The sequence below is a fragment of the Puma concolor genome, chromosome D3 (assembly GCF_028749965.1).
Source record: "Puma concolor isolate L17-30 chromosome D3, mPumCon1.1.hap2, whole genome shotgun sequence".
Classification (NCBI taxonomy): domain Eukaryota; kingdom Metazoa; phylum Chordata; class Mammalia; order Carnivora; family Felidae; genus Puma; species Puma concolor.
Genome location: NC_141678.1, coordinates 19,337,284 through 19,362,807, shown reverse-complemented (window position 1 = coordinate 19,362,807; position 25,524 = coordinate 19,337,284). Strand labels below are relative to the sequence as shown.

The window sequence follows — 25,524 nt, the reverse complement described above, 5'->3', positions numbered from 1 at the left end:
CCCAGTGCCATCCTCAGTAGCCCTCTGATAGTTTCCCCAGGGAGTCTTGGCTGTGTTTCTACCAACCCAGAGATTGGCCAGCAGTTCAGAATCTTCAGTAAAATATACACAAGATCAACTTTACCACTTTAACCATTTTTATACAGTCCAGTGGCATTAAGCACGTTCACACTGTTGTACAGCCATCCCCACCATCCATCTCCAGAACTTTGTCATCTTCCCAAACTGAAAGTTGGTCCTCCCTGCCCAGCCCCTGGCAACCACCCATTCTAATTTCTGTCTCTATGAATCCAACTGTCCCAGTCCCCCCATATAGGTGGAATCATATAGCCTCTGTCCTTTTATGACTGATTTCCCTTAGCATAATGTCTTCAAGGCTCACCCATATTATAGCATGTGTCAGAATTTCCTGTTTTTTTCAGGTGGAATAACATTCCGTTATATGGATATACACCAGTTTGGTTTATCCATTCATCCATCACTGGATACTTGGGTTACTTGCATCTTTCAGTGGTTGTGAATAGTGCTGCTATGAAATGGGTCTGCAGATATCTATCTGTTCAAGTCCCTGAATTGTTTTCTTCCCTAAATTCTATTGTTTTTAAGACTGTCATAAAGAAAATATAGCCCAGCCCTTTGTGTTGTTATGAAACCTAGAAGGGTCAGGGTCTGCCTGGAGCCCATATTCAGGGACAGGATTCAGAACCCAGGCTGAGACAACTGAGCCTTGTTATCTTGTGGAGAGCCTCAGCTGCTGGTCTCGAGGAGCTCCCCGTCAAAGGCCATGAGCTTTGGGTATGATTCTGACTTTGTCCTCTTCACAGCTATGCCCTTTGCTTTCTGTACGAGAGAGAAGCTCCCTTGGACGGAATTTGCTGAGTCAGCAGAGGATGGACCCACCACCAGATTCTGTCAGAAGGTAGGACATTAACTGCTCCTCTGACAGCAGCTGCCAAACACGTGCAGGTCACAGAGCACAACCACAGCTGCTGGGTGTGGCCCTTTACCATGGAAAACACACCATTTGGTGCTTGTTTTGCCAGATAAGATTAGATAAGACTATTTGCTGCCCTTTTGTTAGTATATTTTCACTTAAAATCATAGAATTTCAGAGCCAGAAGGGCCCTTAATGGCTTTTTTTTAGGTGAAGGAGCCACAGCCCAGGGAGGGGTGACTTCTCACGATGGGTTCTATAGACAGCAAGTGGCAGAGGTGGCCCTCGGGGACCAGAGATGAGGTCAAGTCCTTGTCCCAACCTCTGCTACTGACCATGCTATTTGCCTGCATTATGGAAGCTTCTCTGTATGGCCTGTCTCATCAGTACAGAGATTGGTCTTCATTTGTCTTTATTAAAACCTTATAATGTTGTATGACCCCAGTGATATGAAATGTCCAGAATAGGCAAATGAATAGGGGCAGAAAGCACATTAGTGGTTGCCAGGGGCTGGGCGGGGAGAGGGGATGGGTAGTGACTACTAATGGGGTTTTCATTTGGGGGTGATGAAAATGTTCTAAAATTAGATTGTGGTGATGGTTGCACAACTCCGTGGATGTACCGAAAACCACCCAACAGCATACTTTAAAAGGACTAATTTTATACCATGTGAATACTATCCTAATAAAACAGTTATCACACACACACACACACACACACACACACACACACACACACACAACCCCTAACACCAAACAGGTTACGAATGATGGCATCCTTATTCTCACCTTGAACAAAGCAGTTTTTTCACTTCTCCATGTCCCATTCAGATTTTATATATGTATGTGTGTGTGTGTGTGTATATATATATATATATATATATATATATATATACACACATATAGGGGATTTTTTGAGCAGCACTGTAATCATAAGTGATTCTATCAAAATTGGGTTGCAATTCCAAACATCAGTATTTTCACGCTACTGGAAAAAATCTGTCATCCACCAGGTTGTTGATTCTGTGCTATGGATGAAAGAGGAGGGGACTGGTTAAGTGGTGACTGTAGATGACACGCTTGAACCAGGGCCAGAGGAAGAGGAAAGGGGGAGTGGGGATGAGAGCTGGTGCCAGGGACACCTGTCTGCAAGAGGGGCCCAAGACCCACAGACGCCCTTCCGTAGCTCAGAGCAGCACCTCTGCCCACTGTGCCTTTCCTCTTTCTGTCATTAAAGCCAGAGATAGTGACAGGCTGGTTAGAGTTGAGGACAAATGACCGCCTGGGGCTGCTCGTCATAATTGTCACCAGGTCCTGATGTTCTTACTTGAGACAAAAGGAATTCAGTATCAAAGAGTTTGGTTTGGTTTGACTTGGTTGGTTATAGATGAGAAGTATGATGAATATTCTTTTTTTTTTATTGTGGTAAACAACACATAAAATATACTATCTTAGCCATTTTTAAGTATAGTTCAGTGGTGGTAAATACATTCACATTGTATGTAATGTGAAACAGATTTCCAGAACTTTTTCATCTCATAAGTCTGAAACTCTGTACCCATCAAACAACTCTTCATTCACTCCCAGCTCCTGGAAACCAACATTCTACTTGCCGTTTCTATGAATTTGACTACTTTAGATACCTCATGGAAGTGGACTCGTTCAGAATTTGTCTTTTTGTGACTGGCTTATTTCACGTAGCATAATGTCTTGAAGGCTCATCCGTGTCAAGGATGACATCAATGTCATTCATGTGATGATAGGATTTCCTTCCTTTTGAAGGCTGAATAATATTCCACCCTATGGACATAGCACATTTTTAGAAAGATTTTATTTTTGAGTAATGTCTACCCAACGTGGGGCTTGAACTCACAACCCCGAGATCAAGAGTCACATGCTCTACTGAGCCAGCCAGACACCCCAGATATACCACATTTTATTTATCCATTCATCCATCAGTGGAGTCTTGGGTTGCTTCCACTTTTTGGCTCTTATGAATAGTACTGCTATAACCATTGGTGCGCAAATATCTCTTCAAGACCCTACTTTCCATTTTTTCAGATACGTAATCAGAAGTGGGACCTCTAGATCATATAGTAGTTCTATTTTTAATTTTTTGAGAAATTGCCATACTAGTTTCCACAGCTGCTGCATCATTTTACATTTCCACCAACAGTGCACAAGGACGATGATTATTCTTATTTAGCTAATAAGCTTGGGCATCAGGACAACACTGACATTCTTCCAAAGAACAAATAAAAATGATAGATAGCTCTGAACCAAGTCTAATTATTTAGTAGGATCATTTAATTCTTCAATAAAAACAACTATGACAGTTGATTTAAAAGTAGGACTCTGCTATATTCATCATTCTTCCAGCTGGCAAAGAAGCATGACATGGTGGTGGTATCCCCCATCCTGGAACGAGACAGAGAGCATGGGGACATTTTGTGGAACACAGCTGTGGTGATCTCCAATTCTGGAGCTGTCCTGGGAAAGACCAGGAAAAACCACATCCCGAGAGTGGGTGACTTCAATGAGGTGAGCCAGCTCAGCCTTTGTGGATCTTTCTGTGAGCAAAACTCTGTGTTGGATCATGTCATGTCACACAGTGCTGGAACACTGTGTGGCTGCAGTGCTCTGGGGTGTGCCGCCATTGTCCTGCATCACATGGACGATAGGATTCTGGTGGGAGTCCTGGGTGAGTCCCAAACACCAAGCACAGAGGGGTATTTCTTTTTCTAATATAACCTGATGTGGCTTTCTGAAATTTGTCTTTGAGGTAAGTAATATATTGATTAAAACAAAAATAAGTCATGCACAAATGTGAAATGATTCCTCAGCCCCTTTCAGGCTCTGAGCTCCTTACCTATCATAGGCTAGCCCTTGCTTGGGAGGTAGGGGGTCCTTGTCTGTAAGTCACATGAGGTATTAGCCATGTCAATGTGTGGGATGGCAGTAGGTTAACGTGCGTGTCTGTGCACAGGGGTATTAGGTAGAGCTTTGTGCCCATGATCAAGGTATAAATCAGGGGAGCTATTTTGATGAGTTAATGCCAATTCACGGGTGGATTAGATGAAGAGGGGTGGACGTTTGAAGGAGGGAAGTAAACTCCAGCTAATACCTAAGATATGAAACCTGAACTTGATCTGCGATGAATACAGTTGTTCAGAATGCAATCTCCCCAGTCCTTTGCTGCCCTCCCTGATTACGGGAATTCCAGCCACACTCAGACTGGTCAGGAGGACAAAGAAGGATCTATAGAGGGAGATGACATTTCCTAGGGGGAAAGAAAAACCGAGTGTATCTCGGTAACAGCTGGAGGTGCGGGTGGGAAGACGTGCTCATCACCTGTTTACCCTGGGATTAATCTTTAGCTCCCAGCAGATAGTGAAGGGCTTGTCTCAACACACCAGGATCTACTCCAGTGTCCACCACATGTGCACATCCTGGTTGCTGCCTGACCCTGACAAATTTTGAGATTAATGGGAGGAGGCAAAATGTTCTGGAATCATATCTGTTTGGGACCCTGACTAGTCCTCTAGCCCCCACTCAGTGCCATCCATGAAAATGTCCCAGGGCCGGCACCCCAAGGGGGCAGAGAGGCCAGCTGGGCAAGTCACATGCCCCCTGAGGCCATGGTGGTTTTCCCCTAGCAGGTGACGGTTGCTCTGGATGAGCTTCCAGTCCCTTCTGCTCTGACATTCTTTATAGGAACATGTGGCTGGTGAAGACATTGACTAACTCATGTTAACATCGACCAAACTTTAGCCTTTAGTTGTACCACGATTGAAACCTAACTAAAGTTTATCCTTAAAATACTGTGGGAAGTTGCTTTGGGGATTTTTCTGACATGCCACAAAAGAAATTGTGGGTAAATGCTTAAGCCACGGTGATTTCCCAGTTGTTGGCTTGTAGTTATTGTGTCTGGTTTCTTCAATTTAAAAAAAAAATTTTTTTTTAAACATTTATTCATTTTTTGAGAGACAGAGAGAGAGAGACAGATTATGAGCAAGGGAGGGGCAGAGAGAGTCAGCTGCTTAACCAACTGAGCCACCCAGGAGCCCCTCTTCGATTAAAAAACATTTTTTTAATGTTTATTAATTTTTGAGAGAGAGAGTGTGTGTGTGAGCAGGGGAGGGGCAGAGAAAGAGGAAGACACAGAATCTGAAGCAGGCTCCAGGCTCTGAGCTATCAGCACAGAACCTGACACGGGGCTCAAACCCACGGACCATGAAATCATGACCTGAGCTAAAGTCAGACATGAGTCACAGCCAAGACTGTTACTTTTAGAGAACTGGAATATTTTATTTTTTCCGTCAAGTCTAAGGAAAGAGAAATCGCACAGCCCAGAGGTTTTCACATATGGCCCTTGTTTTTCAGTCAACTTACTACATGGAGGGAAACCTCGGACACCCCGTGTTCCAGACTCAGTTCGGGAGGATTGCGGTGAACATTTGCTATGGGCGGCACCACCCTCTCAACTGGCTCATGTACAGCATCAACGGGGCTGAGATCATCTTCAACCCCTCAGCCACCATCGGAGCACTCAGGTCTCTCAGCTTGCAGGATCTGGGAGGGTTCTTGGGACCTAGTGATCTTAGACCCACCGCCAGGCTGCAGGGTTCCGAGATGGGTTTAGTAAACTGTCGTGCGCAGCTGCAGCCACCAGGTTGTCTTACAAATCTGAGTATGGGATTGTGTGTTGTGTATTTACCCAACTTTTCTGTGGGAAAAAAATTACTCAACGTCAATTAAAATTCCCCCTAAAGAGCTGCTTTGCTGTAAAATACTATTCTCTGCTATTATTCTGAACACTGAGATGGTAATAATTCCCCTCCATCCTATAATTGTCAGGATTCCAAAAAGCTCCTCTTCTAAAGTACCCAGAGCATAGTAGGTGCCTGGCCAGCATAAGCTCCCTTCCCTGTCATGGCCCCTGCTAGGGGGACTGAGGATATCTAAGAGTCTTATCTGCAACATCCAGCACATGGAAGTCAGACATCTGGATGAGAGAAGGAGCAAATGAGAGACTAAAAGCTGTGAGGGTCCTTAAGAGATCAGTTAAGTGACTCTGAAACTTGGTTTTAACCAGCAAAGGGTTTTTCTTGTAACACCTAACACGTGTTTAGGTGTCAGCCTAATCCTGAAACAGATAAATCTATTCTGATCAAGGCTGTGCGGTGGGCCCCGGCAGCCCTTGGGTTCCTGTGCAAGACCCCTGGGGCTCACTTAATAATGGCAGGCAAGCTAAGATGACCCGGCATGACTGCACTTCCTCTGCTTGTCTCTTCCGCAACGGCTGAGTATTTTGGTGGTTTCTAGTTTTGCATCATTAACAAGTACCAGAACTCTAGGAATTTATGTGCAGTTATCTTTCTTCCCAACTCACTTCCTCCAAAGCAGGATTTCTGGAGCAGGAGGTGCTGGCCTTCACTCTGTGTTGTACTGGTTGCCAGTGCCCTAGCAGTGGGCCCCTGGGGGACCCATGGGGAGTGGTTGGGGCAGTTCTGGTGGGCAGCTTTGAGTTCCCTGATGGCCTATCCCTGTCACTCTTCTCTCTTGACTAAATTTTAGTCAAATTTCTTCTGAAGGTCAGAATGTGATATTTACTTTACCTTTTCTTTTGAGCATGGTGCTCTCTTCTCAAGAGCGACATCCTTATAGCATTCCAGTTTCCACAGCAGCCCCCTCAGTGAGGCAGAGCACAAACCTAGCTGGCTCCCTCAAGTCAACTGCCCCATCCATGCACCTGAAGTTTCTCTCTGTGTCCAGGAGGGGTGCTGTTGGTCAGAAGAGAAAAATTTTGGACATCCCCTGAAGAATCTCCCTGGGGCCTCATGGCAGCTTAGTTACTATGACAGAGTCCAAGGCAGTTGTGACATAGGGTAAACTACTGGTCATCCAGCATCCAGACCTGGGCAGAACCTCTGGGCCACCCCCCTGGAGCAGCCCCCTCCTGTTGGCCATGTGTAAGACATTCAGCAAGCATCATCTACCTGCAAGGGTCCCTTGAGGAACCTGAAGCCAATTCGCTGAGCATCAGTGCCTATACCGGCTCTTGGGCCAGGGCAAGCAAAGCTGTGGCCTCAGACTCGGATGGCCAGCTCCCTGACCTTACTCTGTTGAGCTTTTATTATCCCCAATTAAGCAAACAGAAGCACCCCAATGTAATATGCACATAACTATTTATGTCTCCAGCAGTCTATTAGACTTATTAAAAATTATTGATTTTCCTTCCTCAACCAACAGTCATCCAACTCATGCCTTTCAAGGGTATGGTGAGGCTGACAGTTAAAACGGTAACACGTCCTTTGGAAAGCGGTATGTTTCATGAGCTCCTAAAATGTTCACACCCTTGACCAGATAATACGCCTAGAACTTTACCTGACAGAGTATCTAAAGGAGGAGGAAAAGGCTGAAGCCAGAGGTGAGAGAAATGTCAGACTTAGGTACCTTTCGGCCCATCTCTTCCTTGTTATTGCACAGTCACTAAAAAGTCATTATGAAGATAATGCAACATCATGACAAAAGCCTGTGAGCAAAGATGTTTTCAGGCTATGGTCAGAACTCTGTAAACCTCTTTTGCCAAGAATGGGTATGGAGTGTGGAAAAATTACAACAGATGGTTTGTAAGGATGGTGGGATTCTGGGTGATTTTCTTAAAATGATAAATGAGTATTTATGGAATTGATGGTGAGTGTTTTTTCAGCACCGGGCTGGGCAAATCCCCACCAGCTGCACGCAAGCAATGGCTTCTGGAACCATCCATTCCTTCACTGGCATGTCCCCCCTCCCATACACACACGCTCTGTGGATTGGTGGGGTGTCCTCACTCATTTTAGGGTCCCACAGTTATAAGCACATGATAGACTTGAAGTGTTTTTTGATGACCTGGGTCATCCTGACCCATGTGGCCATGTATGTGTGTCAGTAGGCGAGTCGCTGTTCCATCTCTTCAATGCATGTCTTTGTCACACTGTGACTGGGAATAAGGCAGATGTCCCCATACACCCATCGGGCTCTCCATGATTCCCACATACCCTGGGTTCTCACGAGCCTCCATCTTCTTTCCCTTGCTTGCTTTGAGAGCCAAAGTTTTATTGCCAGCTGTGGGTTTGAGTCCTACACAGTGCACCCTCCCAGGAGAATTGCAAGAAAGATGTTTTCTGGCACTCACCCTGCAACTGTCTATTTAATTCCTGAAAATGTCATTTACGGGTGTGTTTCTATAAAAATCCTTTCTTAAAAGTTTTGTCAGCTTGGCTTAGCACCTGGGTGGGGGTGGGGGCAGGGAAGCAGCAAAATGAGTCCTCTCAATCAAGCCTGTGATTTTTTTTTTTTTTACAGACTCGTGAAACCTCCCGAGAATTAGGCTTGTGACAAGCACCCACTCCCTCCACCTACTCCTGGTTTAAACCAGGTGCATGCTGACAGGAAGGAAGATTCCAGGGCATTTTGCTCTCAGTCACTCAGTGTTTCTAAGTGGGCATTACACCTGTCAATCCAGAATCTTAATGATGTTGTTCCTCAGACAACAGAGTGACAAGAAGGCCCACTGGATTCCATGGCACATTGTCATTGGTGGGCTGGAGAAGGACAGGGTCTTCAATTGGGACAAGGTTTTCCACCATGTCCTACCTTTGTGAATACTGGACTGAAGAAGGCCCACAGCTCAGCTGTACCTGTATGGTGCCTCCTTCCTGGGCCAGTAAGAGAACCAGGGATCCCCTGCTTAGAGTCTCAGGGTTCAGAAGAGGAAAATAGGAAGGCACTGGGAAATGTGGACAGGCTCAGGGGAGGTGACACCTGCTACAGAATCTACCCCTTCCAGTTACCCCAATTCCTTGCAGGTTTACTCTGTTTGCTTGGCCTGAAGTACCCCCTCTCTAGAGACTGCTTTGCAAGGCAACAGAGCAGGGTCGGGATTAGTGCAGCAGTCTGAGCCTTGAGCTCCCTTCTTACATTTGCCAGGTGAGGCTCTGCCCAGCACAGAATGTGAGTTCCTCACCCGACCCAAGAGGAGGGAAGGAGAGAGAGCTAGTCACAGGGCTTCTGCCACGCAGCCCCCTCTAGAAGCTTTGCCTGTGTGGTCAGTCTTTACAATATTCCTTTAAGGAAGTTTCAGAAAAGGAAACTGAGGCTCAGGGCTACTTTGTCCTGCAGCAGCCCCTCCCCAAAAGGCTGCTTGGGCTTGAACATGGGACAAGCTGGCCTGCTTGTGGGTTTGGGGTCACCCACAGCCACAAACAGTCTCCCTGGCCATCCCCACCTCGGACCTGAGAAGGCCGACAGCCTGGCTGTCACTCAGGACCAAGCACCCTCCCAGTCTGGCTGGAAAGTCAGCCACATGGTTCCTCTTGTTTCTCTCACAGTGAGTCCCTGTGGCCAATTGAGGCCAGAAACGCAGCCATTGCAAATCACTGCTTCACCTGTGCTATCAACCGCGTGGGCCAGGTAAGTCCCCGAGGTCTGGCTGGTCTCCCAGGTTTGGTTAACCAGGTGTGCTGGGGAGGGGACAGAGTGATAAGCTGCTAGGAAGGCTACCTGCCGAGAGGGGACCCAGCCTCTTCGGCCAGCAGAGTCCACAAGGGGAAGCAACTGTCTGCTGGCCCTGGTGGGGACATGTCACACCTCTTCTCCCTGCTCCCTTTGTGTGAAGGCCATAAATCCTAGGGTCCCGAAAGGCGGTAGACTGGCTTGGTCTGTTACTTTTAAAGATATTCCTATGTCCTTCTTCTGTTTTTGTCTGTTTTGGTTTTTAGCTGAAACTGTTTTGAATGGCTGTCACCCTGTCCCCACCACGTATCCAGTTTCGTGTTTTTCCCCATTGACCCCATGCACTGAATGACCCTGACTACAAAAACACAATGCGTTTATTACGTAATAATCTTCTTCCTATTCTTATTAATTGGATGCCAAAATCTAATCAGAGCATCTGCTCAGTCTGAGATAACCGAGGTTTCTACGTTTCTGGCAACATGAACAAACTCAGTTACCCCATCACAGCTTGATATGCAGTTTCCATTAGGCTTTAGGGAAGATATTGAAAACCACGTGTGGACACCCCCTTACTCCCTTCGTAGACCCCAAGCTGGGGCTTATTTCTCAGGTGGATACACCTCAGATGCCTTCCACAGTCCTGAGAACCACTCTGCAAAGCATCTTTTTTTTTCCCCCCTCCCAGGAGATTATAAACTCCCCAGAGATGAAGTCTGAGTTTTTACCTTGCCTGTCAAATTCCCCGCTGGCCGCCTGTGTTGGCCCGATGCTGGCTACTTAGCAGGGACGTTTAATAAGCACTTGTTGATTGCCCAGTGACTACAGGCCATTCCTTCTGGCTTTAACTGTTTCTTCACAAAACGCCTCCTCAGCCCGACTTTGTGGTGGATGCGGTGGTAGTGCCACCTATAGGTTTACCTTACCTTGGTTTTATTTCACAGGAGCACTTCCCGAATGAGTTTACCTCTGGAGATGGGAAGAAAGGTATGTTCTGTGAATTTCCATGGTGGCTGCAATTGAGGGGTGGGCCTCGCTGTCCCATTCTCTGTCTGCCACAGGGTCTGTGCCACAGGCCTTGTCTGCACATGTGGCATGTTGTCGCAGGTGTGCACTGCTCTCATCTTTATGGCCCACAGTGTGGGGGGAGCCTGACCATGGCTACGTTTGGATAGGCAGTCCTGGGCTTGTGACCACATCATTCCCCAGATGGGAATTGAATGGCATTGGATTGGACTCTACCCCTCCCCCGGGATTGGTATAAAATGGGCCTAAAAGATATGGGGGAGCCCTTTGTGAGCTCCCTGAAAGAGGGGGTGCTTTAACCGCCCTACGCATCTCCTTCCCTCTCTTCCTTTGTCCTTGTTCATCTGCTACCATCCCCCACCCCAAGCTGCACAGCTGTCCCAGAACACTGGCATGGATTGTCTTGGGTTCATAGAATCCACAGCTTGTTTTGATCTGAGGGCAGGTACCACCTCACCTCTACTAGGATTCCCCACCCCCTGGTCCCACCTCTCTGGCTGGAAATGTGGAAGGGAAGGGCCCACCAAGGAGGAACTACCTCAGGGTATCCCCTGATAAGGCAGAGGGGATGGAGCAGGTCTGTTTCCCAGAAAAGTACTTCCTGAAAGTGTTCCAGATCCCCTCATTTGAGGCCCCAGACTTCCAGAGTCTCCAATCCCAGTTAGCTCTCTGCAGTCAGAGTCACAGAAGAGGCAGGGAAATGAAGTCTGCTGGGAATCTACTGTGTCCAAGCCCCTGCTGGGCCCTGCACTGTGCCCACCTACTCCTTACATGCCTGTGGGGTGGCTATTAGCCCACTTGTGAGGGGACCGAGGTACGGAAGGAGGTGGGTACAGTAGACAGAGCTGGCAAGGCAAGTGAGGGCAGAGCTTCCAGCTCATGTTGTTGGGCCACCACAGGAAGCAGGTCACACAGGAAGCCCTACAGAGCCATGTGACTCCTTTGGGCTGTGGGTGGCTAATGTTGGGAGTAAGGGCTAATACTTCTACAAGGGTGACCTTTAAGAATGTTCCCAGGGGCAGAGGTGAGGGCTGTGAAGGTGACTTTTGGAAAAACTTCCTTGACCTCAGGCCTGAGGAGGGACTCAGGGACTTGGGCCTCAGCATTTGGCAGATGCTGGGGAGGGTGGCACTGACCCTTTGTTTAGGATGTCACTCAATGTGCCTCCCTCTCTGAAGAATCCACCATGTGCCTGCACAAGCTCACAGGTTCTTTCTTTTGCTCCTTCAAAGCTCACCAGGACTTCGGCTACTTTTATGGCTCGAGCTACGTGGCAGGCCCGGACAGCAGCCGCACCCCTGGTCTCTCCCGCAATCGGGACGGGCTGCTGGTTGCCGAGCTTGACCTGAACCTCTGCCGGCAGGTGAATGACATCTGGAACTTCAAGGTGGGTCCCTGAGTCCCCTGATCTTGCCCTGCTTCTCTTCTTGAGCCCCCATCCTGCTCTCAGGGCTAGAAACCACAGCCGCTGGGTTTGCTCTCCAGAACAGCCAGATGAGACTCCAAGCTGAGTGGAGGGGCAGGTTTCTTCCTCCCAGAGCTGGTGTGTGAGGGAGGAACCACTGCATCAAGTAAGGCTCAGGCAGCAGACCCTAATAAATTCTCCTCTTGTCTGATTTAGAATCTGGGCGCCTTCAAACAAATTAATCTCAGTTTCATTTGTCCGGAGAATAGAGTGGATTGGCTTCTCTAATCCTTTTTTTCCTTTCCAGGCATTTGTACTTATCACAAGATAAATGTGGGTGTCTGGCTCTGCCTGTGGCCCGGCCCCATGGTCTAGGCCTTGATGGTAGAGGGAAATGGGTCATGCAAAGAAATGGCATCTTATCACAGCTGTGTGCCCCCTCCTCCCCACCTTTCCCAGTCACGTTAAGCAAGCCCTTTCTGCTCCTGGGCCTTAGTATGCCCATTTGTAAAACAGAAGGCTTTACTGCAAGGTCTCAAGTGGCCTTTGAGACCTAACTTGCGTGACACCAGGGGTTATGGGAGGAGCATAAGTGCCCGCCTTCCTGGAATGGGGAGCCATTCCATGGCAGCCATGGCCCAGGACCCGGACCCCCCTGGAATACACTGTCTCATCCTGGATGCAGATGGAGTTTGCTGCATTAGTGTCCAACAGTATTCTATCAACTCAGAACCCACGCCAATGAATACATACAAATGAATGTCCTCACAGCTGAATGACTTTGCCCAGCTTCTGTGGGAAGAACCAGCTCCCCTCCATTTACCTGAGCATGGGTCCTTGGGCGTGTTCCCTGAGTCTCAGATCCCCATCAGACAAACAAGACAAACAAGGCCCATATGAACATCTCCTCTTTCCTGGGAAGGTCTCTCCTCTTCCTGGGAAGCTCAGATTAATGCTGTATTCCACACAATAAACAGAATGTTTTCTCATTAGGAACTTTTTGAACGCAAAAGCCCTCCCAAACTATGGTAATGGGCTTGAGCTCCTACTGGGACTTTGGGGAGGAGAGAGGGAGGAGATGCTGGGTAGATTCTCTAGCCCTGCCCCCACTCTCTCCCAGACCAGAGCCGGGAGGGTGCACCAGGGTGCAAATACCTGCAAACTTCACTGCTGTCTGGGGACAGCAGTGTCACTCCCCTCTCTGGGCTGTGGGCTGTTCTTCTGGGGTTCTGTAAGACGGAAGGACAGCCCTCTTCCCTTCTGCCTTGGGGCAGGCCACACCTTCCGGATGACAGATCACAGAGGTCTTCCAGCAGGAGGGGCTGGAGCGTGTGAGTCCTCTGTCATCTGTCATCTTAGCTATAGCACCGGAATCAGTGCCGAGAGGTCACACAGGGGTTGTTTCTCTGTGTTACATAGTCTGAAACTATCCCCTCAACTGGCCTTCCAGACAAATTTCTGTCCCGTGGCTGCCCTCTAGTGGCTAGAGGTGGTGGTGAGTAAATGAGGGACGTTTATGAAACAAGAATTTCTGCCTGTGTTTTGCTTTCAGATGACGGGCAGATATGAGATGTACGCTCGGGAACTTGCCGAAGCCATCAAACCCAACTACAGCCCCAATATTGTGAAAGAGTAGCTGGATGTCAGTCCCTGCCTACCAAGGAGGGGACCTCTGCCCCTAGCAGCTCATCAAGTACAGCAGGCTTTTACACTTTCAAGTTCTCCCTCATGATGCCCTGATAACATTGCTGTACAGATTGGTTTTAAAATGCCCAGGCAGGGAGGGTAGATTGAAGAGTGACTGCTTAATGAATATGAGGTTTCCTTCCTGGGTGATGAAATGTTTTGGGGCTACACAGAGGTGATGGTTACACCTCTAATGTACTAAATGTACATGAATGTACTAAATGCCATTGAATTGTATACTTTAAAATGGCTAATTCTGTGTTATATGAATTTTACCTAATTTTAAAAAATCCCAGGCACTGCTTGTGCAGGTTGACTTGCATTTAAACACATGGGATGCCCCAGTCCTGAGGTTCCTCACCTCCTCTGTTTAGACTGTCAGCAACCTGAGGGTAAGGGTGGGAGTGTATGTCCAAGGGAAAAGCCGAGGCTGATCCAGAGTCCTTGAATTACTGGGTGGTTGTGGGCAGGGGAGACGGTCATTAGATGTGTCCACTTGGCCAGGCTGCAGTCTCCAGATATTCAATCAGACGCTAATCTGGGTGTTGCTGTGAAGGTATTTTGTCGACGTCATTAAAGTCTGTGACCAGTTAACTAAGCAAGTGAGATTATCCTAGATAATCCTGATAGGCCTGATTCAGTCAGTCAAAAGGCCTTCAGAGGAGAGTTGAGGCTTCCCCAGTGAAAAAGAAATTCTGCCTGTGGACAGCAGCTTCCTTCCCAGGCCTGTTTGAGTTCCAGTTTGTCCTTCCTGGTGGCCTGCCCTACAGATTTCAGACTTGTCTGTCCAGCCCCCACAATCACTTAAGTCAGTGCCTTGCAATAAATCTCTTTCAATATATATGCGACTGTTTCTGCTTCTTTGGTTGGACCCTTACTGATATAGATTCTGGTACTAGAAGTGGTTCTAGAGGAACAGAATCTTCAGGACGAGTTTTCTGCATTGGTGCTAGGTTTCCTGGAATTCTTCTCTAATTTGGTTGATTTAAAGACACTAATGACTCTATTTCCAGTAGTAAAGAGGGCAATGGTTAGTCCATGGTATGATGTAGCAATAGAGATGTATAGAAAGAACAGGACATCAGCCTGCACGCAAGAGTCCCAGTCTGCCGTTCCTGGTGGCCTGTCCCATCTGTGGATTTTAGGCTTGGCTGACCAGCCCCCATCAATTGCAAGTATAAGGCAATTCCTTGCACTAAATCTCTAAATCTCTATATCTTTATATATATATATATATATATATATATATATATATATATATATATATACACATACACACATGCTTATACATATATATATATGTACACACATACATATGTACATTTGTATCTCCTATATATATAAATATATCTGTATCCCCTGCTGATTCTGCTTCTCTGAGCACTGACTGCCTGACTTACGTAGCAGATTTCCACTTCTCTGCACCTTGGTTTCCACATCTGTAAAGTAGGACCATATCCCCTCTCCTGCTTTATGCGACAGGACAGTGGTAAGAGAAAGACTAGATGGGTCAGGGAGCCTATGTGACCTTGTTGCATCACACAGCAAGAGTCCCACCTGTGAAGTCTCAAACCTCCATAGCCAGCCACAGTGTTGAAAGTGGGAGTGGGGTCCTCTGGTTCTACCCTTACTGTGCCCAGTCAGAGAAGGTAGCCTCATTCCTTCCCTGGCCCAGCAGCTGAATTGTATGAATCAACCTATGTCAGGGCTGGAGTGCTCCTCGACAGCCACATGGGGTGAGAAAACCAGTTGCAACCATCCAGCCATACCTCTGTGTTAACCCCCTTAACCTCTCTGAGCTGCAGGCTTTTCCCTTCACATAAAAGCCCCCTTTGTACTTACTTTTCCATAGAATCCAGCCCTGCAGATGCAGTGAGCTTTTCTGTCTGGCCTTCAGTGTCCAGAAACGCTGTGCCTGTGATTTCTAAAAGGAGCGTGTAGTCAACCAAATACAGAAGCCAGCTGAGATGACAAGTTGGTGTATTTATGAAATAGGCTCTAATACACCAGAAAGGATTTGATTATCCACACCTCTCACTGCCTAGAATCAAAATGTTCAAGCCTGCCTTAGGGTAGATGGGTCCTGCACACATGGAGTCATTTAAGGGTTTAACTCATGCCTGGAACATTTAGATACTCAGCAAACATTTGTTGGCTGAAACCTAGGGTAGAAGTTTTTGTTTCTATGTGATCATTGCTGATACCACGGGAGAGAAGTTGCAGTGGTTCTGTGTACAGGGCCTGTGGTGGATGGGTGAAGGCTTCTGACACTCTGAGCCTTGGTTTTCTCACCTCTAAGATGAGAGGTGACTGGGCTTAAGGCTTTCTGGGGTCTCCCTAGCTCTTCAGACAACATTCCTGATAGCCCATGGCTTTATTGCTAGAATCTGGAGTATCAGGGGAGAGTGGTGCCAAGCCACAGTGTGTCCAACAGGAAAAAAGGCAAAGACATTCTCCAGGATAGACCACATTTTAGGCCACAAAACAAGTCATAATAAATTTTAAAAGATTGAAATCATATGAAGTATCTTTTTCAATCACAATGGAATTAAACTAGAAATAAGTAGCAAAAGGAAAATTCAGAAATATGTGAAAATTAAACCACATGTTCTTAAATACCCAATGGATCAAAAAAAATCACAAAGGAAATTAGAAAATGTTTTGAAACAAATGAAAACAAAACCAAAACACCAAAACTTATAGTATGCAATGAAAGCAGGGCGACAGGGAAATTTATAGCTGTAAACACTTACATTAAAAGAGAAGGGGGGTGCCTGTCTGGCTCAGTCCGTAGAGCATGTGACTCTTGATCTCAGAGTTGTGAGTTCAAGCACCACATTGGGCATAGAGTTTACTTTAAAAAAAATAAAATAGGGGCACCTGGGTGGTTCAGTTGGTTAAGTGTCTGACTCTTGATTACAGCTCACGTCATGATCTCACAGTTTGTGAGTTTGAGCCCGCATTGAGCTCTGTGCTGATGGTGTGGAGCCTGTTTGGGATTCTCTTTCTCTCCCTCTGTCTGTCCCTCTCTCTGCTCTCTCTCTCTCTCTCTCAAAATAAATAAACTTAAAAATTTTTTAAATAAATAAATAAAATAAAAATTAAGAAGAGGATTTCAAATCAACAACCGAATTTTATACCTTAAGGAACTAGAAAAAGAAGAGCAAACTAAACCCAAGATAACCATAGAGAAGGAATATTTAAGATTAGAGCAGAGAGAAATAAAATAGAGAATAGAAAAAACAATAGAGACTACCAATGAAGCCAAAAGTTGATTCTTGAAAAGAATCAACAAAACTGACAAAGCCTTAGCTTGATTGACTAAGAAAAAAAGAGAAGACTCAAATTACTAAAATCAGAAATGAAAGTGGGGACATTACTACTGATTGTACAGAAATAAAAAGGGTTATAAGAGAGTACTATGAACAGTTTGTTAGAGGAGGTCATCAAGAGCATATGACTGCTGGTTGACTCATGGACTGGACCCAGGCAATCAGAGGCCCCTTCCCCTCCTCTGCCCACTAGAATGTACATTCTGCCCACTCTTAGCTCCACACTAGGAGCTACTTCAATGACACAGCTTGAGAGAGTAGTTTTTTTTCTAGTCAATTGGCAAATATTTATTAAGATTCTAACACTGTAAAACGAACTAATATGACCCACAGAGACAAAGATGAACAAGATGGGCAAGATACCTATTCTTGTGGAGCTTTCTTTCTTTTTTAATGAGTCATGCATAATTTGTTTATTTATTTGGGGGGAGGGGTTTTGAATGTTTATTCAAAAAATATTTATTTATTTATTTATTTATTTATTTATTTATTTATTTATTTATTTAAATTTACATCCAAGGTAGTTAGCATATAGTGCAATAACGGTTTCAGGAGTAGAATCCAGTGATTCATCCCTTATATAGAACAGCCAGTGCTCATCCCAACAAGTGTCCTTCTTAATGCCCATCACCCATTTAGCCCATCCCCCCACCCTCCCCTCCAGCAATGCTTGGTTTGTTCTCTGTATTTAAGAGTCTTTTATGTTTTGTCCCCTCTCTGTTTTTATATTATTTTTGCTTCCCTTCCCTTATGTTCATCTGTTTTGTATCTTAAATTCCATATATGAGTGAAGTCATATGATATTTGTCTTTCTCTAATTTTGCTTAGCATAATACACTCTAGTTCCATCCACGCTGTTGCCAATGGCAAGATTTCATTCTTTTTGATTGCCAAGTATTATTTCATTGTGTGTGTGTGTGTGTGTGTGTGTGTGTATATATATATATATATATATATATATATATATATATATATATATACCATCTCTTCTTTATCCATTCATCAGTCAATGGACATTTGGGCTCTTTCCATACTTTGGCTATTGTCAATAGTGCTGCTATAAACATTGGGGTGCATGTGCCCCTTCTAAACAGCATACTGCATCCCTTGGATAAATACCTAGTAGTGCAATTGCTGGGGCATATGGTAGTTCTATTTTTCATTTTTTGAGGAACCTCCATACTGTTTTCCAGAGTGGCTGCACCTGTTTGCATTCCCACCAGCAGTGCAAAAGTGTTCCTCTTTCTCCGCACCCTTGCCAACGTCTGTTGTTGCCTGAGTTGTTAATGTTAGCCATTCTGACAGGTGTGAGGTGGTATCTCATTGTGGTTTTGATTTGTATTTCCCTGATGATGAGTGACGTTGAGCATTTTTTCATGTGTCTGTTAGCCATCTGGATGTCTTCTTTGGAAAAGTGTCTATTCATGTCTTTTGCCCATTTCTTCACTGGATTATTTGTGTTTTGGGTGTGGAGTTTGATAAGTTCTTTATAGATTTTTGAACCCTAACCCTTTACCTAATATGTCATTTGCAAATATCTTCTCCCATTCTGTCAGTTGCCTTTTAGTTTTGCTGATTGTTTCCTTCACTGTGCAGAAACTTTTTATTTTGATGAGATCCCAGTAGTTCACATTTGCTTTTGTTTCCCTTGCCTCCAGAGACGTGTTGAGTAAGAAGTTGCTGCAGCCAAGGTCAAAGAAGTTTTTGCCTGCTTTCTCCTCTAGAATTTTGATGGCTTCTTGTCTTATGTTTAGGTCTTTCATCCATTTTGAGTTTATTTTTGACTATGGTGTAAGAAAGTGGTCCAGGTTCATTCTTCTGCATGTCGCTGTCCATTTTTCCCAACACCATTTGCTGAAGAGATTGTCTTTTTTCCATTGTATATTCTTTCCTACTTTGTCAAATATTAGTTGGTCATACGTTTGTGGGCCCATTTCTGGGTTCTCTATTCTGTTCCATTGATCTATGTGTGTCTGTTTGTGTGGCAGTACCACACTGTCTGGATGATTACAATTTTGTAATACATCTCAAAGTCCAGAATTCTGATGCCTCCAGCTTTGTTTTTCTTTTTCAGGATTGCTCTGACTATTCAGGGTCTTTTCTGGTTCCATACAAATTTTAGGATTGTTTGTTCCAGCTCTGTGAAGAATGCTGGTGTTGTTCTGATAGGGATTGCACCGAATGTGTTGATTGGTTTGGGTAGTATCGACATTTTAACAATATTTGTTCTTCCAACCCATGAACATGGAATATTTTTCCATTTTTTGTGTGTCTTCTTCAATTTCTTTCATAAGTTTTCTATAGTTTTCAGTGTATAGATTTTTTACCTCTTTGTTTAGATTTATTCCTAGGTATTTTATGGGTTTTGGTACAGTTGTAAATGGGATCAATTCCTTAATTTCTCTTTCTTCTGCTTCATTATTGGTGTATAGAAATGCAACTGATTTCTGTGCATTAATTTTATATCCTGTGACTTTCTGAATTCATGGATCAGTTCTAGCAGTTTTTTGGTGGAATCTTTTAGGTTTTCCATATACAGTATTGTGTCATCTGCAAAAAGTGAAGGTTTGACTTCTTCCTTACTGATTTGGATGCCTTTTATTTCTTTGTGTTGTCTGATTGCTGAGGCTAGGACTTGCAACACTATGTTGAATAACAGTGGTGAGAGTGGACATCCTTGTTGTGTTCCTGACCTTAGGGGGAAAGCTCTCAGTTTTTCCCCATTGAGGATGATATTAGCTGTGGGTCTTTCATATACAGATTTTATGATCTTGAGATATGATCCTTCTACCCCTACTTTCTTGAAAGCATTTTGTCAAATGCTTTCTCTGCATCTATTGAGAGGATAATGTGATTCTTATAATTTCTTTTATTAATGTGATGAATCACATTGATTGATTTGTGGATATTGAACCAGCCCTGCATCCCAGGTATAAATCCCACTTGATCATAGTGAATAATTCTTTTAATGTATTGTTGGATCCAGTTGGCTAGCATCTTGCTGAGAATTTTTGTATACGTGTTCATTAGGGAAATTGGTCTGTAGTTCTCCTGGTCTGTAGCCCCCTGTAGCATTCAGGTGATTATGCAGTGGCAGCAGTTCAGAGATTATGGCAAATCACAACACACAGCCCGCTCCAGGTTTCACCACACCCTGGCATCTCTTTGTTCCAACACCAGCAAATGCGGCTGTTCTCTGGGTCTGGTGGGACCTTTGCATCCTCTACCAAACACCCTCCAAGCAGGGGAACTTCTTCTCCCTGTGTGGCCCATGGACCCCTCAGACCTCTCTGCCTGCTCCTGGGGATTCACCCTTCCTCCCCACCAGAGCACCACCAGGTATGAGTTCTGGAATTCTGACTCTGCACTCTCCTGTTTATAGAGACCTAATGGTATTGAAACTCTCTCCTTTCTCCCTGTCAATGGTTTTGGGGAACAGTTTTCTTGTTCAGTCCCTTGTGTTTCCTCTCTTTCTCTTTCTCTCCAGCTACTTTTCCTGCACTCTTCACCCTTTCTCTGTCCTCTCTCTGCAAAAACAGCCTCCTACCCTCCGTGGCTTCTCTCTCCCCCAGTTCACCTCTCCACACTGTTTACCTGCCAAGTTCTAGGGCTCAAGTTATGCAGATTGTTGTGTTAATCCTCAGGTCAGTTTTCTAGGTGTGCAAAATGGTTTGGTGCTGATCTAGCTGCATTTCAGGGCAGAGAGAAGCCAAGAACTTCCATGCTGCTTAGCCATCTTGGCCCTCGAGAAAGTAATGTATTATTAAGGCCATCTGAGCAGCCTATGTGACTGAACCCCATTAAGGTCTCTATGTAAACCCCATTAAGGTCTCTATGTAAACCTATGTAAGGTCTCTATGTAAGGTCTCTATATGCCACTCTTAAGATTCTGGTGGGCATATGCAGAGATCTACTTGTCTTACGACCACTTGACACGAACCTCGTATGTAAGTGGCCTTGCTTTAAAACTGCCACCTACCTCACGGCTCCTGGATGGCTCAGTCGATTAGGAATCTGACTTCATCTCAGGTTATGATCTCATGGTTTGTGAGTTCAAGTCCTGCATCAGGAGATCTCGAGCGCTGCTTCAGGTAAACACAAGCCCCACTTTGGGTGAGCCCTGATTCTCTCTCTCTCTCTGCCCTTCATGGGATTCTCTCTCTCTCTCTGCCCCTCACTCACTTGTGCCCTCTCTCTCTCTCTCTCTCTCTCTCTCAAAAAAAGAACAAAAACAAAAAAACCCTACTATCTACCAATCTGGAGAGGTCTGCGTCTTTCTTTGTTCTCTCCTTGCCTTCCACTTATGGGGGCCAGTTTCAGATTTCACCCAGGGAGTTGCCACATTTGCAAACCAACACAATTGTCTGCCAACAAATTGGACAACCTAGATGAAATGGACAAATTCCTAGAAACACAAAACTACCAAGACTAAATCATGAAGAAATAAAAAATCCAGATAGACCTGTAACTAGTAAGGAGATTTAATGAGGAATCAAAGCATTCCTACCAAAGGAAGGCACTGGTCCTGGTGGCTTCACTGGTGAATTCTACCAAACATTTAAAGAAGAACTAACATCGAGGCACCTGGCTGGCTCCATCGGAAGAACATGCAACTCTTGATCTCGGGGTCATGAGTTCCAGCCCCACATTGAGTGTAGAGATTACTAAGACAAACAAACAAACTTTTAAAAAATTAAATAAATGAAAATAAAGAAGAACCAACACCAATCCTTCTCAAGTTCTTCCAAAAAACTGAAGAGGAAGGAATGCTTCCTCTTTTTTTTTATTTTTTATTTTTTAAATTTACATCCAAGTTAGCATATAGTGCGACAATGATTTCAGGAGTAGATTCCTTAATTCCCCTTACCCATTTAGCCCATCCCCCCTCCCATGATCCCTCCAGCAACCCTCTATTTGTTCTCCATATTTAAGAGTCTCTTATGTTTTGTCCCTCTCCCTGTTTTTATATTATTTTTGCTTCCTTTCCCTTGTGTTCATATGTTCTGTGTATTAAAGTCCTCATATGAGTGAAGTCATATGATATTTGTCTTTCTCTGACTAATTCCGCTTAGCATAATACCCTCTAGTTGCATCCATAGTTGCAAATGGCAAGATTTCATTCTTTTTGATTGCTGAGTAATACTCCATTGTGTGTGTGTGTGTGTGTGTGTGTGTGTGTGTGTGTGTGTATAAAATACCACGTCTTCTTTATCTGCTTCTTTTTTTTTAGTATTTATTTTTTTATTTTTGAGAGACGGGGGGGGGAGGGGCAGAGAGAGAGGGAGAGAAAGAATCCCAAACAGTCTTCATACCATTAGCACAGAGCCAACGTGGGGCTCAAACCCACAAACCACGAGATCATGACCTGAGCTGAAACCAAGAGTCAGGCGCTCAGCTGACTGAGCCACCCAGGCGCCACTGAAGGAAGCACTTCTTAACCCATTGACGCCAACATTATGTTGACATCAAAGCCAAAAAAAGACACTACAAGAAAACAAAACTACAGAGGAATATCCTCTATGCATACTGATGCAAAAATCCTCAACAAAGTACAGTTGACCCTTGAATAATGCAAGGGTTAAGAGTGCTGACCCCCTACACACTCAAAAATCCAATGTATAACCTTTGACTCCCCAAAATTAATAGCCTACTGTTACCAGAAGCCTTACCAATAACATAAATGATGGACTAACACGTATATCGTATGTTACATGTGTTATATACCATATTCTTACACTAAAGTGAGCTAGGGAAAAGAAAATATTATATTTAAAAATTTTTTTATTAAAAAAAATTTTTAATGTTTATTTTTGTGAGAGAGGAGAGAGAAAGAGAGAGAACATGAGTAAGGGAGGGGCAGAGAGAGGGGAGACACAGAATCTGAAGCAGGCTCCAGGCTCTGAACTGTCAGCACAGAGCCCGATGCAGGGCTCAAACTCACAGACTGTGACATCCTGACCTGAGCTGAAGTCCGATACTTAACCAACTGACCACCCAGGCACCCCAGGAAAAGAAGATGTCATTAAGAAAATCAGCAGGAAAATACATGCACAATACTGTACTATATCCAAAAAAAATCCAAACATAAGTGGGCCTGTGTAGTTTAAACCTGTGTTGTTCAAGGGCCAACTGTACTAGTAAATTGAATCCAACAGCATATTAATGGCTAAATTAGTCTTATTTCTATTGTTTCCTTTAGGATAGGTTAAAGAAACATGAACATCTTGTCAAGAACTGGGAAGAATCTGCGCTCTTACCCTGTTTGGAAGCTGACAACTTAGCCAACCTCAGTCTCTTGGATGCTAGCGGAAGACACAGCACTCCTCAGAGGCAAAGGAGTTTTTAGTACAGCAGTAGCAGCAGCCAGAGTACCGGCACTGTGTTATGGCAGTTCCCCGAGCCCCAGTTCCCCCAGGACGAGACAAAAAAGGGCCAAGCAATCCCTGCACATGCAGTGGGTTGCGTTAAGAAGAGAAAGGGAAAGAGGGAGAAGAGCTTAAAAAATTCTAGTCTTTTTTACTGGAAGGTAAAATATGCCTGCCCCTTGTTCTAAAGGCAGACACTATCTCTGTCTACCAAGGTTGCAAGAACACCTGCATTTTGCTTCAGAGGGAGACTTAGCTCTATCTGCTAAGGCTGTTGGCTCTACAAGTGTCCTTGAAAACACAGTCCAGGAAAACACAGTCCAAGACAAAGGCGTTCATGGTTTTAGCTCATGAGAGTCTTGCAAAAATTTGAGAAAAGTGAGAGACCTACAGCAATAACTTCTAGCAATGTCCATTTCTCATTTCTGCATCATCTTGACTTCTGGCAGTTTCCCCATGAGTGTACTACTCTATCAGTCACTCTGATTAATTTGGCCGACAGAGGCTGGACCATATCAGTTCCATTTGTCTCATAGGATTTCATTAATTTTATCCATAGAACTTCAAGGAGAATGAGCCCAACCTGCAAATTAACCTTAGTCCTACCTCCCAGGGTCCTCAACCCAACAGCCTGGACAAATCGCATGAACCATGAAGGTCTACCTTAGAAAGCCAAGTGGCTTTCTCAAATATTGACCTTTCCACTTGGCTTAGGTCATTAATCCAGGTATGGCAGGATATATTAGATACTGTCCAATCTCCACCCTGGCCCACAGGAAGAAATGTAGGCAAGATTATTATCTATACCAATAGATATAGATATCTATATCTATTAGGTCTAGCCAGTGACCTAATACTGATCTGAAATGCCCTCCTGGGCCAAGGTGGTAACAGTGATCACTTCTTCTAAAATCAAGGATAAATGTTGCATCACTTTTTCTAATCAGATGACTACCATCATGGGGATATCTGCCCACAGAGTGCACATAAATAACGAGTCAGTTACTGGTCCAGGAAGCTCCCCTGAGTAATTGAGGCTAGCCTCATTTTAGTGAGATCTTCACAGTTGTCTGTGGGCTACCCAATCTATTCATGGTATTTGCTTAAACAATTGAACGGATCAAAGATCTAAATGTAACAGCTAACCCTATAAAATTCTTTTTTTTTTTTTAATTTTTTTTTCAACATTTATTTATTTTTGGGACAGAGAGAGACAGAGCATGAACGGGGGAGGGGCAGAGAGAGAGGGAGACACAGAATCAGAAACAGGCTCCAGGCTCTCAGCCATCAGCCCAGAGCCTGACGCGGGGCTCGAACTCATGAACCGCGAGATCGTGACCTGGCTGAAGTCGGACGCTTAACCGACTGTGCCACCCAGGCGCCCCCTATAAAATTCTTAAAAGAAAACACAGGAAGAAACCTTCATGACACTGGACTTGGCAGTGATTTCATGGATTATGGCCCATGACCAGCATGAAGATGCAAGACACCGTTTTGGGGGAAGTTGGCAAGTTAATGCCTGGCTTCCATACAAGTACAGTCATCAGAGCTCCTGTGGTGTCCCCAGAAAGAAAGTGTTCTCCACAAGTTTTGAGGTCCCCCAAGTGGGACCTACATCAGTCAAGGCGCAAGTTGATACCTCTCCTTGTGGCATCCTGACCAGTTGGTAGGCCTTCGGTTTCCCAGTTAGCTTGAGTAATTGAATCTAATCCTTGTATTTGGAAGGACTGTCTGAGGGTAGTCAGTCCAATCTCTCCTGTTTGCCCATGCCACCAGCTGGGTGACACTTGTCTTCTCCATAGAATGGCTGAATGAGATCTATGGAGACAGCGGTTGGGAAGACATCTGGTGGCATTGCAGTTGTTTCCCCTGGGAGATTGCAAGAGCCAGGGCTATATCCCCTGTGTTGTGTTTCCAACGGCCTTCTGGTAAGGTTAATAGGAATGGTGATCAAACTGTGGTCAAAGCCATCTGGTTGGGAAGAAGGCAAATCCCTGCAATCGGTTATGTTTAACATGCTTGCAAAAGTTTGGGAATGTTACACCGGGGCATACATATTTCATAACGAAGGTTCCGGAGGCAATTATGAAAGACAAGGATCATTAATGATTAATGCTTCTCCCTCCCTAGCTTGTAAAATCTAAGCTCTTTCCTATCTAGGTGCCAAAGTTGCCATTCCTCCTCCAAAGTCAGTATATAAATTCCAATAGCTAAAACATCACCTTTTTTTTCCCCAGTGACCCCTTTCTCAAACCCCTAGCCTTTGTTTGGAAGGGTC

General features: G+C 44.9%; 1 protein-coding gene across 3 annotated transcripts in view; it reads left to right on the top strand.

Annotated features, from left to right (window-relative positions):
• UPB1 (beta-ureidopropionase 1) overlaps positions 1-14,390 on the top strand; it is a 29,619-nt gene extending 15,229 nt beyond the window's left edge. For all 3 annotated transcript variants that reach the window (XM_086681973.1, XM_086681975.1, XM_086681974.1), the window contains 7 exons: positions 825-919; positions 3,313-3,474; positions 5,317-5,486; positions 9,309-9,390; positions 10,377-10,419; positions 11,691-11,845; positions 13,416-14,390. In XM_086681973.1, coding sequence (XP_086538099.1) covers positions 825-919; positions 3,313-3,474; positions 5,317-5,486; positions 9,309-9,390; positions 10,377-10,419; positions 11,691-11,845; positions 13,416-13,499 — 791 coding nt within the window. In that variant the 3' untranslated portion in view covers positions 13,500-14,390. The remainder of the gene's footprint in view (positions 1-824; positions 920-3,312; positions 3,475-5,316; positions 5,487-9,308; positions 9,391-10,376; positions 10,420-11,690; positions 11,846-13,415) is intronic.
• Positions 14,391-25,524: the final 11,134 nt, after the last annotated feature.